Source organism: Podarcis vaucheri (genome assembly GCF_965113315.1).
Source record: "Podarcis vaucheri genome assembly, chromosome: 7".
Lineage (NCBI taxonomy): Eukaryota > Metazoa > Chordata > Lepidosauria > Squamata > Lacertidae > Podarcis > Podarcis vaucheri.
Window position 1 is genome coordinate 83,669,602 of NC_138765.1, and position 13,995 is coordinate 83,683,596.

Genomic DNA, 13,995 nt, shown 5'->3' on the forward strand with positions numbered 1-13,995 from the left:
TTGCATCCATCAAAACTTATTTACACTGTTGAATTTATCTTAATGGAAAGAAGATAAAGTCCCGACCAGAGGTGAATGGCAGATTAAGTTGATGGATTTCCGAAATGGCTAAAATGACCAGAAGAATCAGAAATCAGGAAGATCAAAATTTTGATAAGGAATGGGGAAAATTTATAATCTATCTAAAAAACCATTATAGACAGCTAACACCATTAGAAGGATTGGAATAACATTTGCAGTTTAATGGTGAATTTTGGACACAATGGAGAGGTAAAAGATTTGGATTATCATAAAAGATGAGGAAATTTAGGACCCACAAAGGGGACGACGGGAGTCCAGGAGATTCTATGTTGTATGTTGGATATGTGATTGTAAAACTTTAATCTGAAAAACCAAATAAATATTATTATTATTATTTTTAAAAAAGAATTTATCTTAATGTTGCCAGCCTTTTCAGCTGTATACCATTATTTCCCATATACCCCATAAACATTTTCCAATCTTCTTTAAATGTATGCTCTTCTTGTTCTCTTGTTCTGTATGTTAAGCAGTGGCGTAGCGTGGGGGTGCAGGGGGGGCCGGCCGCACCGGGCGCAACATCTGGGGGTTAGGGTTAGGGGGCACAAATCCATGGGTTAGGGGGCGCAAATCCACGGGCTAGGGGGCGCAAATTACTTGCCTTGCCCCGGGTGCTGACAACCCACGCTACGCCACTGGTGTTAAGTTTGCAAGTTGTGCATATTCTGTCAACTTAAGTTGCTGTTCTTCTTTGGTTTGGACCGCACAAAGATTTAAACCTTGGTGGGGTCACATCTGTGTCCCTCCAGATGTTACTGGATGCCCTGGATGTCCCTGACCATTGGCTAGGATGGCTGCTATACATTGCAGGAGGGGGTCCTCCAACCTCTGACCCCCCCAGCACTGATCTAAGACCTCACCAAACTCCACACTGAGAGGCTGTTTCATGTTTCATTATTATGATTCCTGTGGAACACCCTCCCTTCAGATGTGAAGGAATTAAGTACAGTGGTACCTCAGGTTACATACGCTTCAGGTTACATACACTTCAGGTTACAGACTCTGCTAACCCATAAATATTGGCGACGGAAACGCCATTTACCTTCCCGCTGGAGCAGTGCCTATTTACCTACTTGCACTTTAACATACAGTGGTACCTCAGGTTACATACGCTTCAGGTTACAGACTCCGCTAACCCAGAAATAGTGCTTCAGGTTAAGAACTTTGCTTCAGGATGAGAACAGAAATTGTGCTCTGGCGGTGCGGCAGCAGCAGGAGGCCCCATTAGCTAAAGTGGTGCTTCAGGTTAAGAACAGTTTCAGGTTAAGAACGGACCTCCGGAACAAATTAAGTACTTAACCCGAGGTACCACTGTAGCTATCTTATCTATAAAAGACATCTGAAGGCAGCCTGTTTAGGGAAGTTTTTAATACTTAATGCTGTGTTGTTTTTAAACACTCGATTGGGAGCCGCCCAGAGTGGCTGGGGAAACTCAGCCAGATGGGCGGGGTATAAATAATAAATTATTATTATTAAATTATTATTTCAAAGCCGGGAATGTCTGGCCTGGCAATGGCAGCATGGGCCTGAGCACATGCAGAGTGCCTTCTGCCAAACCCCTGTGAACCCTCCTTCACTCTTCCCATCTCTTCCCATAATCCTTTGCAGGCAGGCTCCAGAGCAGCAGCAGCAGCTGCAGCAGCAAAGGATTCTGGGAATATCCTCTTTGCCCAACAGTCAGTGAAGTGGGGTTCATTGAATGGTTCCTTCCCCCATCTCCCCTCTTCCGTTTCCGAATATTGGAAGCCGTCCTAGGTGGCCCACAAAGTGCCTGATTCAGCTTTATATCTGTCCCAGAGACAAATAGAAGAAAAAAAGGCCAATGTCTCAGTGAAGGGGAAAGGTGATTGGCTGATTGGGACGATTGAATTGCAAGGGACTGGGCTGGATGACCCTTGGGATCCTTTCAACTATGACTGTCGCAATTCTATGATTACGCTCCCCACTTCCTTCCTCCTTGAGCTGCTTTTAGGAGCCAGGAAGCTTCAAAGAGTTTGGGTGTAATCCTTGACGCCTCCCTTTCCATGGAGGCGCAGATTACAGCAACAGCCAAGGCGACATTTTTCCACCTTCGCTGCATCAAGCAGTTGGTCCCTTACCTTTCCCGCCCCGACCTGGCCACAGCGATCCATGCGACAGTCATCTCCAGGCTTGACTACTGTAATTCGCTCTACGTGGGGCTGCCCTTGAAGCTGTCCCAGAAACTCCAGCGGGTGCAGAATGCTGCAGCGAGGCTCCACACGGAGTCTCTGCCATGGGAGCATATTCACCCAGTGCTTTTCCAGCTGCACTGGCTCCCGGTGGAGTACAGGGTCAGGTTTAAGGTGCTGCTTTTGACCTTTAAAGCCCTTCACGGCCTAGGACCCTCTTACCTACTGGACCGCTTCTCCTGGTATGCCCCACGGAGAGCCTCAAGGTCCATAAATAGCAACATCCTAGAGGTCCTGGGCCCTAAGGAAGTCAGATTAGCTTCAACCAGAGCCAGGGCCTTTTCAACACTGGCTCCAGCCTGGTGGAACGCTCTGCCTCATGAGACCAGGGCCCTGCGGGATCTGATTTCTTTCCGCAGGGCCTGTAAGACAGAGTTGTTCCGCCTGGCCTTTGGCTCAGAATCAATTTGATTCCCTCCCCCTCTCTCTTTTTCCTTTCTCCTCCTGTGAAGAGGCTGCATCCTAATGTTTTAATGTTGTATTTTAATCTTGTTTTTTAAATTGTATTTTAATTAACTTGTTTTTATTATTGGTTGTTAGCCGCCCTGAGCCTTGGCTGGGGAGGGTGAGGTATAAATTATTATTATTATTATTATTATTATTATTATTATTATTATTATTATTATTAAAGGCTTTAAACCCTGGAGAGCAGCTGCCAGCCAGTGTAGACAATATTGAGGCAGATGAAGCCAATGTCTTGGTAGAAGGCACCTTCCTGTGTTTTAAGGGAAGGGCCCTAGCTCAGTGGAAGAGCCCCTGCTTGGCATGCAGAAGGTCCCGGGTTCAATCCGTGCTGGCAGCATCTCCAGGTAGGGCTCCCTACCTGAGATTCTGGAGAGCCGCTGCTGCCAGTCAGTGCAGACAGTACTGGGCTGGATGGGCCCAATGGTTTGACTCGATAGAAGGCAGCTTCCTAGGTTTCTATTCAAATCAGCCCTTGATTCAGAACCATGAGGACTGGGATCTTATTTTATTTTTAGAGGACGGACGCTCGTGTGCCTTTGCTTCTAGAAGGTTCCGGGTTCAATCTCTGGGGAAGAGACTCCTTGTCTGAAGCTGCTGCCAGTCATTGCGGGCAATACTGGGCTAGAGGAACCAATAGTCTAGCTGGGTGAAAGTGTCGCCTCCACATTCAGATCCTCTCCGGACGGCCTGGACGTTTTCCATCTCTGCTGAACTCGAACCCGTGACCATTGGGCTCCTGGACTCTGTCCCCTCTTCTGACAGGACTTTCTCTCTTTCCCCAGCAAACACAGTGATGGGCCAGCCAGCTTCTCCTTCAGCGGCCCCTTAGAACTGCCTTCTCTTGGCGCCAACCTCCCTCACGCTGCTCTCCGCCACCCCAAGGTAAGAGTCCCCATCACTTTTCATTTTCGGGGGGAATCGTAGAGTTTGGAGGGACCCCTGAGGTTTATCTAGTCCAACCCCCTGCAATGCAGGAATCGCTTTGCCCAATGTGGTGCTTGAACCCGCGACCCAGAGATTAAGAGTCTTGTGCTCTGCCAACAGAGCCAACGGCCTCGGGTCCTGTATACCTGAAGGAGCGTCTCCACCCTCATCGTTCAGCCCGGACGCTGAGGTCCAGCTCCGAGGGCCTTCTGGCAGTCCCCTCCCTACGAGAAGCCAAGTTACAGGGAACCAGGCAGAGGGCCTTCTCGGTGGCGGCACCCACCCTGTGGAATGCCCTCCCACCAGATGTCAAAGAGAAAAGCAACTGCCAAACTTTTAGAAGACATCTGAAGGCAGCCCTGTTTAGGGAAGCTTTTAATATTTAAAAGGTTATTGTGTTCTAGTGTTCTGTTGGAAGCCGCCCAGAGTGGCTGGGGAAACGCAGCCAGATGGGCGTGTAGAAATAAATTATTATTATTATTATTATTATTATTATTATTATTATTATTATTATTATTATTTCACTGGCTCAGCGAAAGTGCCCAAGAGTAGCCTCTCGCAGCCCCTTCGCTGCCCAGCTGCGACACAACACCCCTGCAGGGCTGCCAGTGGGTCTTGTTCTCTGCCACCAACCTGCCGCTTAGGCAAAGAACTGCAAGGAGCAGATCGGCTTTGTTTAAAGCCTCTGCCCTGCCCTCAAACTGTGGGGCAGGAAGATGGCTGGTTCTGCAGTGGTTCCCGGTGGGTCATCTCTAGCCCAGCCCCCTGCTGTGTCACTTGCCAGTCAGCACAGAAGGCCCCAAGTGCCATTCCCTGGCAACATCTCCAGTTTTTCTGCTGCCAGTCCGTGTAGGCAATACAGAGCTAGGTGGTCTGACTCAGTATCAGGCCCCTAAGTATGACGATCAGCCCTTGACTCAAATCCATGAGGACTAGAATCTTGCATTATTTTGTGGGCGGAAGACCTGGAGTGTTATAGGTGGACACCGGTGGTTTCTGGTTACAAAGCAACCGCTTGAGTCCCAAAGCAAGCTCCCTTCTCCACAAAGGTGAGTAATGTCAAGGGAAACCAAACCTCTGTCTCTCACCCAGCAAGGCAACACAGAGAAGGTGCCTGCCAACTCCACCTGCCTCTGGTTGCATAATAATAATAATAATAATAATAATAATAATAATAATAATAATAATAAATAATTAATTGTATTTATATCCCACCCTCCCCAGCCAAAGTCGGGCTCAGAGCGGCTAACAACAGTAATATAATACAGCATTATTATTATTATTATTATTATTATTTACTTATACCCCGCCCATCTGGCTGAGTTTCCCCAGCCACTCTGGGCGGCTCCCAATCAAGTGTTAAAAACAGTACAGCATTAAACATTAAAAACTTCCCTAAACAGGGTGTTCCACAGGGCGGGTGCCACTACCGAGAAGGCCCTCTGTCAGGTTCCCTGTAACATCACTTCTCGCAATGAGGGAACCGCCAGAAGGCCCATATGAAGGAAGGGCGTTCCACAGGGCGGGCGCCACTACCGAGAAGGCCCTCTGTCAGGTTCCCTGTAACATCACTTCTCGCAATGAGGGAACCGCCAGAAGGCCCTCGGCGCTGGATCTCAATGTCCGGGCTGAACGATGGGGGTGGAGATTCAGGTATACAGGGCCGAGGCTGTTTAGGGCTTTAAAGGTCAGCACCAACACTTTGAATTGTGCTTGGAAACGTACTGGGAGCCAATGCAGATCTCTCAGGACAGGTGTTATGTGGTCCCGGCAGCCGCTCCCAGTCACCAGTCCAGCTGCCGCATTCTGGATTAATTGCAGTTTCCAGGTCACCGTCAAAGGTAACCCCACGTAGAGCGCGTTGCAGTAGTCCAAGTGTGAGATAACTAGAGCATGCACCACTCTGGTGAGACAGTCTGCGGGCAGGTAGGGTCTCATTCTGCGTGCCAGATGGAGCTGGTAGACAGCCGCCCTGGACACAGAATTAACCTGCGCCTCCATGGACAGCTGTGGGTCCAAAATGACTCCCAGGCTGCACACCTGGTCCTTCAGGGGCACAGTTACCTCATTCAGGACCAGGGAATCCTCCACACCTGCCTGCCTCCTGTCCCCCCAAAACAGTACTTCTGTCTTGTCAGGATTCAACCTCAATCAGTTCATTATAAAATCAGCTCAAATCAGATGGATGGCAACCATTGGGCTAGAGTTCTGTGAGGATTACAGAAGGAGGGGGTCAGACTGTGCCTTGGCCAAAGGCCTGGTGGAACAGCTCCGTCTTGCAGGCCCTGCGGAAAGATGTCAAGTCCCGCAGGGCCCTGGTCTCTTGTGACAGAGCGTTCCACCAGATCGGGGCCACAGCCGAAAAAGCCCTGGCTCTGGTTGAGGCCAGCCTAACCTCCCTGTGACCCAGAACCTGCAGTTCTGCCCTCTTCCTTCCTCCTCCCTGCCCACCACCTCCAGCTCACCCCCCAAGTTGGGGGTCTTCTTACCAGGCAGGTGGGGGAAGGGGCTCGCTGCTTCCTGAGGCTTGCAATGCTTTGAGTCGCCCTCCATGCACAACTCCCCCCCCCGCCTGCCCGTGTGTGTGATGCATAGCTCCAGCTTGTGGGTGGTCCCCATGGCAACGGGAGGCGCCCCCGCAGGTCTCTGGGGTGAAGAGAGCCTGAATCATTAGGGCTCCGGAGGAGGAGGAGGAGGCCGTGCCCTTGGCCCAGCGAGGGGCCACTTTGGCATTTGGGGCAGGATTCCTGCTTGCCCTCGGCCGCCTTGCTGCCTGGCAGCGATGGGCACTGTCCCTCCTCTGTTGTTCGAGGCAAATGAGCTGGTGGGCATCCTGTGAAACTGTTTGCAACAGAGAAAGAATGGGGTTTCTGCACACAGCGCAGACTTGAACTATGGATGGCTGCCAAACCCAGTAAAGGTAAAGGGACCCCTGACCATTAGGTCCAGTCGTGGCCGACTCTGGGGTTGCGGTGCTCATCTCGCTTTATTGGCTGAGGGAGCAGAAGCTTCCTGGGCTTTGGAAAGGTGGCGTCAGGGTTTAATATTTTAATACTCAAATATACCAGGAACATTTAGGGCAGGGGTCTGCAACCTTTAAGACAAAAAGAGCCACTTGGACCCGTTTCCGAAGGAAAAAAAACCTGGGAGCCGCAAAACCATTGCGACATTTAAAACAAATATATCTCCAGAGCCGCGATCTGACAGCGGGCGGGAAGGTGACGTTGGGACTAACGCATGAACCACCCCCATGCGACATCACAGCCAGTACAGCGCCCGCCACAGTGGGGAGTGTCGGGGCGCACAATGCGCCTCCTCCCCTCGCTAGTATCCGCCTCAGAGCCGCGGCAAAGGTGTAAAAGAGCCACATGCGGCTCCGGAGCCGCGGGTTGCAGACCCCTGATTTAGGGGAACAGCCTAGTACCTCTAGTCCACTGACTGACTGCCACTGAACCCTTCCCCATTAGGCCTGGGCAATACATCGATATATCGCCCAGGACCGTTATGTGGGGGCAGACCGCGATGACGGCTTCACTCTGCGGTATATCACTGGTGAAACCGTCACCGCTCTCAAGTCCTTCTGCCTCCAGCGCCCAGAGGGAGAAGCAAACTAGCTGGGTTGCGGTGCTCATCTCACTTTACTGGCTGAGGGAGCCGGCATACAGCTTCCGGGTCATATGGCCAGCATGACTAAGCCACTTCTGGCGAACCAGAGCAGTGCCCGGAAACGCCGTTTACCTTCCCGCTTGCTTTCGAACTGCTAGGTTGGCAGGAGCAGGGACCGAGCAACGGGAGCTCACCCCGTCACGGGGCTTCGAACCGCCGACCTTCTGATCAGCAAGCCCTAGGCTCTGTGGTTTCACCCACAGTGCCACCCGCATCCTAGAGAATTGCCCAAACCCATGTAAGGCTGTCAGTGGCTACTGGGAGGTACTGATGCTTCTGAAGAACACTCGCTGGGAGCTGCAGAAGGAACGGCTGTTGCTGCTGCCCTCAAGGTCCTGCTTGCGGGTTTGGGCAATTTGCAGGGTTTGGCCCCCATGAAAACATGAAGCTGGACCAGATGGTCCATTGGCCTGATCCAGCAGTTTCCCCTGATGTTCTTAGCATCTTTTCTTCTGTGCACTTGGCACATTTATCCTGCAAGGGTGGTGGGGAGTGCAGAGCAGGAAATTCATAGAATCATAGAGTTGGAAGGGACCCCGAGGGTCATCTAGTCCAACCCCCTGCAATGCGAGAATCTCAACTAAAGCAGCCATGGCAGATGGCCGTCCGACCTCTGCTTTAAAATCTCCAAGGAAGGATAGTCCATTACCTCCCGAGGGAGACTGTTCCAATGTCGAACGACTCTGACTGTCAGAAAGTTCCTCCTGATGTTTGGTCGGGATCTCCTTTCTTGTAACTTGAAGCCATGGGTTCGAGTCCTACCCACCAGAGCAGGAAACCCTCCAACCAGCCCTGCTCAAAAGAATCACTGACCTCCTCCATCAAGGTGTCTAGAAGCCACGGGTTCGAGTCCTACCCTCCAGAGCAGGAGAAAACAAGCTTGATCCATCTTCCCTTTGACACCCCTTTAGATATTTGAAGATGGCTATCCTATATCCTCTCAGCCTCCTCTTTTCCAGGATAAACATACCTAGCTCCTTCAACCATTCCTCATAAGGCTTGGCTTCTAGACCCTTAATCATCCTACTTGCCCTCCTCTGCACACATTCCAACTTGTCAATATCCTTCTTAAATTGTGGCACCCTGAACAGCACATGGTATTCTAGGTGTGATCTGACCGAGGCAGAAAAGAGTGGTACTATTACTTTCCTTGATCTGGACACTAGACTTTTGTTGATGCAACCTAGAATAGCATTCACCTTTTTTGCTGCTGCATCACACTATTGCCTCATGTTAAGCTTGTGGTCCACTAAAACCCCTAAATCTTTTTCACATGTACTACTAATAAGTGTCCTCCATCTTACATTTGTGTGTCTGGTTCTTCTTGCTGAAGAGCAGAACCTTACATTTGTCCCTATTGAAATTCATTTTGAATTTCATTTTGAATCCCAATTCTGTCTTCAGAGGCATTGACTACCCCACCCATTTGGTGTCATCTGAAAATCTGATGAGCACCCCCTCAATTCCTTCATCCAAGTCATTTCTAAAGACATTGAACAACAACGGGCCCAAGACAGAAGCCTGCTAACTTTTTTCCAGGATGACAAGGAACCATTAATGAGTACTCTTTGTGTTCAGTCAGTCAACCAGCTACAAACCCACCTAATAGTTATCTCACCCGGTCCATATTTTACCAGCTTCTCTGCAATAATACCATGGGGGACTTTGTCAAACACCTTACTGATATCAAGATACACTATGTCCACTGCATTCCTCTGAACCACCAAGCTTGTAACTCCATCAAAAGAAGAAATGAAATTTGTGTGGCATGTCTTCTTTTTGAGAAACCCAAATTATAATTTTTAAAACCACTGAATGGCGTGTGTGTGTGTGTCTCAGGGTGTACCACTTCAGGGCTTGCCTGCCCGCCTGCCTGCCGAAGCTGTTGCTTCTGACGCCCATCTCCAAATCCTTGTTTTAGACCAGGGGTCAGCAACCCTTTTCAGCCATGGGCCGGTCCACTGTCCCTCAGACCATGTGGTGGGCCAGACTATTTTTTTTTTGGGGGGGGGAATGGACAAATTCCTATGCCCCACAAATAATCCAGAGATGCATTTTAAATAAAAGCACACATTCTACTCATATGAAAACACCAGGCAGGCCCCACAAATAACCCAGAGATGCATTTTTAATTTTTTTTTTAAAAAAACACACAGTTCTTTTATTCTCCTGGAAAGGCAGCTGTATATTACAAAGCCTAAAGATGTGAAAACACACACACTGAGTGATTACTTCAGAAAGCAGTTTTGTGGTCTTAAAAGTGACAGTCCTGGTGTTTTAAATGTTAAAGCTTTCTCCACAACCACACGTTCCTTTGATGTTTGGGTTATTGAAGACAAATTCACTGGACAGTTTGTCTTCTATATAGTCCATTTCAGTTTCTAGAAGTCTGAGTTGTGCTTTCTTTTCAATAAACACTCTAACACCATCCCGTACTTCTTCCTCATCAGAGTCCCCCTTTGATTTTGTGTTTTCTAGTGTATGAGAAAGCCCATTACAGCTTCTTGTACGGACACCAACTTTAACACCTACATGGTCAGCTTTGTCTTTAAGCAGTTGTTTTATCTTCTGCACAGCAGATGGGGTCAGTGTAAGGGCGGCTCTAGTGGCCTGAATCTTCCTCTTGCTCACGGCCAGCCGAACAGTGGCTCTGACCATGGAAGAGGCCATCTCTCCCGCTCTGCCCTTTCAGCCCCGTCCTCTGAGGTTATGCATGGACATGGCGCATGGAGCGACCCATGAGATGCATTTTAAATAAAATAACACATTCTACTCATGCTGGTAGCTTCGAGAACACTGTCCAACCATCTCGTCCTCTGTCATCCCCTTCTCCTTGTGCCCTCAATCTTACCCAACATCAGGGTCTTTTCCAGGGAGTCTTCTCTTCTCATGAGGTGGCCAAAGTACTGGAGCCTCAGCTTCAGGATCTGTCCTTCCAGTGAGCACTCAGGGCTGATTTCCTGAAGAATGGAGAGGTTTGATCTTCTTGCAGTCCATGGGACTCTCAAGAGTCTCCTCTAGCACCATAATTCAAAAGCAGAGATGGTTGGATAGTGTTCTCAAAGCTACTAACATAAGGTTGACCAAACTGCGGGAGGCAGTGGAAGACAGGAGTGCCTGGTGTGCTCTGGTCCATGGGGTCACAAAGAGTCGGACACGACTAAACAACTCATGTAAAAACACACTGATTCCCGGACTGTCCGCAGGCCCCATTTAGAAGGCGATTGGGCCGCATTTGGCCCACGGGCCTTAGGTTGCCTACCCCTGTTTTAGACTCAGTTTCCCTCCTTTTCGAAATGGGGAGAGAGTGCTGTTCAGTGAGTGCTCCATCCCTGCAAGTAAGAGGAGCTGGAGGCAGCCTCTGCAAAGGCTTGCTTCTCTTCTCCCTTCCTCCCTCCCGCCTCTGAGATGCAAATGAGGCACACAGAGAGGTGAAAGGGCTCCTTGTTTGGGGCTCCGAGAGCGGCTGCCAATGTCAATGGAGCAGAGTCCTTCGGCAAAGGAAGTGCCTGCCTGGAATCTCCTGCCCCCCTCCACCTTCCTCCTCTGGGAGGGGGGGGGCGCGGATAGGCTCACGTGAAAACCACCAGCAGAAATGCAAGGAGGAATCCCAGCCCCAGCCCCTGCCGCCTTAGCAAAGTGACTTCCCCAGGGCACAAGCCTGAGCAATATCTTTGGCACCATCCCAACAGCAGGAGTCTACGCACCATCCAACCACCTTAGGGACCCCGCTCTAAATTTGTGCAAATTTTACTCCCGAGCCTTCTTTTGCCTCAAAGATATTTATTGCGTAAGGCAGCAGAGGTTTATCTTTTATTTATTTTTATAGATTTCTTTATTTGGCTTTTCAAATTAAAATGCTACAATCACAAACACGCAACAGACAACATAAAAACAAGATTCCACAGAATCTCCTGGACTTGCCTCCTCCCCTTTGTGGGTCCTTTCATGAATCATTTCCTTCATCTTTCATAATAATCCAAATCTTTTACGTCACCGTTACAGTGGTGCCCCGCAAGACGAATGCCTCGCAAGACGGAAAACCCGCTAGACGAAAGGGCTTTCCGTTTTGGAGGTGCTTCGCAAAACAAATTTCCTATGGGCTTGCTTCGCAAGACGAAAATGTCTTGCGAGTTCCTGTGGGGTTCCCCCCCCTTTTCCCCAAGCCGCTAAGCCACTTATCAGCTGATCCTAAGCCGCTAAGCCGCTTAACAGCTGATCCACTAAGCCCGCTAAGCCGCTAATAGTGCTAATCCGCTAAGCCGCTAATGGGCTTGCTTCGCAAGACGAAAAAACCGCAAGACGAAGAGACTCGCGGAACGGATTCTTTTCGTCTTGCGAGGCACCACTGTATATCCAAAATTCACCATTAAACTACGAGTGTCATTCCAACCCTGCTAACAATTTTAACTGTTTACAATGGTTTTTTTTAGGTAAATTATAAATTTCCCCCATTCCTTATTAAAATTTCGGTCTTCCCGATTTCTGATTCTTCAGGTCATTTTTGCTGTTTCGGCATAATCCATCAACTTGATCTGCCATTCTTCTCTGGTCAGGACTTTGTCCTCTTTCCATCTCTGGGCTTAGCGGAGGTTTAAGGTCAGAGTTTTCCTTCTCCTAGATGGGCTCCCTTCTCCGGTGGGTGAGCCCCACCTGCCCCTCACTTGGCATGTTCCCTTAACACTCCGTACACCTTCCCCAGGATTTGAATCTGTGCTTCCTTAGAACCCAGCTTGCCTTTGTTCCAAGCTGGGGGAGCTCAGAGCAGCTGCTTGGCATGCAGAAGGCCCCAGGCTCATGAGAGACTCCCCAACTTGAAATCTTGGAGAGCCTTTGCTGCTGGTCCGTGCAGGCAGCACTGAGCTAGACGGACCAATCTCCTGTCTCAGTCTAAGGCAGCTTCCGGTTTAAGCCAGCCCTTCAGAACTGTGAGGACGGGATCTTGATTCATTTTTTAAGGGAAGGACCTCAGCTGCATGCTGGAGTCCCTGCTGGGCCTGCAGAAGGAAAGCCCCAGGTTCAGTTCCCGCTGGCAGCATCTCCTGCCTGAATCCCTGGAGAGCCATTGCTGGTACAAGGCAAGACCTACCACTGGGCCTTGGCCAAATCAGCACTGGCACAACACCGACATCTCTGTGAAACAGAAGATTTAAGAAATGGGTCCTCAAAAGCATGTTTGTTTGGGCTCAGGAAAGGTGGAAGACTCCTAGTATTTAAGACAATATTGCACTGGAGGATCCGACTCTGCACAAAACATCTTCCTATGTTTGCCTCTGGAGGGCGGCTTTGCTTGCTGGTACTGAGGGAAGCACTTGGCGCATGCTCAGAGGGCCATGCCCATCATGGCTCCGTTTGTGCCGGGCTTAAGAATCCCAAAATTTGAAAGAGATTCTGGCCCTGGTGTGTGAGAGAATCAACTCCACTCTGAGAAGAGGGGGGGGGAATGAGAGAGGGGGGGTGATCTTGGGCTATCCTCATGAGACCTCCACCCCCTGCCTCAAGGACCTCAGATTCTTTTGAGGATCTGCTGTCCTCACTTTCCCCATATCAATTAAAGGATCAATTAACTGGTTAAAAGAGCACGCTTAATTCTCTCTAATTAACTTGCTTTGATGGCCTTAATTGCAAATACAGACGAGGTGGTTGGGGGCGAGGGGAGGGAGAGAGAAGGAGAGGATTATTATTATTTCCTCGGTTCTGCTTTCACAGAGTTATGGCTGGAGGCTGTATGTGTGTGTGTGTCCTGGGTATCTGAGAGATCTTGGATTCCTTAAGAGAGAATGAAAGTCTTTACCTTGAAGAATCATAGAATTGCACCATTATTACCGATAAAACAGAAACGGCTTAAAACATGGGGGAAAGACACGCATTAGAAAGCAATCCAACCCTAATAAAATCAAAGCACACAAACATATATCAGACTTATTCAAAAATACACATAATCACAATAAGAACACAGCAGCCTTTCCTTAAAGCACAGTTGTAGAGCTGGAAAGGGAACCCAATGGATTATCTGGTCCAACCTTATTGTAATTTTACGCCTTTATGCCAAGCATTGCCTTGTTTTATATATTTGTGTGTGTTTATGCACACACACAAAACAACAACAAATAAACACACAGAATTATGCATTTGCAGCTTATAAGCATGGAAAGAAAATAAAGTCCGGACCAATCGGTTATCCATTATTGCATCCATCAAAACTTATTTACACTGTTGAATTTATCTTAATGGAAAGAAGATAAAGTCCCTACCAGATTAAGTTGATGGATTATGCCGAAATGGCTAAAATGACTGGAAGAATCAGAAATCAGGAAGACTGAAATTTTAAAAAGGAATGGGAGGAATTTATGATTTATCTTAAAAGCGATTGCAAACAGTAAAAATCGTTAGTAGCATTGGAATAACACTTGTAGATTAATGGTGAATTCTGGATATAATGGAGAGGTAAAAGTTTTGGATTATTATAAAAGATGCAGGAGGAAAGGACTTAATAATAGGACCCACAAAGGGGAGGAGGGAAATCTAGGAGATACCTTGGAATCTTGTTTTTATGTTGTATGTTGGATATGTGACTGTAAAACTTTGATTTGAAAAAGCAAATAAATATAAATGTCGTCGTCGTCGTCGTCATCATCATACTTCTGAATGG

At 48.7% G+C, this 13,995-nt stretch overlaps 1 protein-coding gene and 1 pseudogene across 6 annotated transcripts in view; one reads left to right on the forward strand and one right to left on the reverse strand.

The window, feature by feature from the left end:
* Positions 1 to 13,995, forward strand: part of RAP1GAP (RAP1 GTPase activating protein) — a 114,445-nt gene that overhangs the window by 52,288 nt on the left and 48,162 nt on the right. For all 5 annotated transcript variants that reach the window (XM_082230017.1, XM_082230016.1, XM_082230018.1 and 2 more), the window contains exon 3: positions 3,536 to 3,635. Coding sequence is in view for 3 of the 5 variants with exons in the window: in XM_082230018.1 (XP_082086144.1) it covers positions 3,536 to 3,635 (100 nt within the window). In the remaining 2 variants the exon portion in view is untranslated. The remainder of the gene's footprint in view (positions 1 to 3,535; positions 3,636 to 13,995) is intronic.
* On the reverse strand, positions 9,491 to 10,042 carry LOC309537917 (iron-sulfur cluster assembly 1 homolog, mitochondrial pseudogene; annotated as a pseudogene). The gene has a single exon. The product of its transcript is annotated as an iron-sulfur cluster assembly 1 homolog, mitochondrial pseudogene (transcript).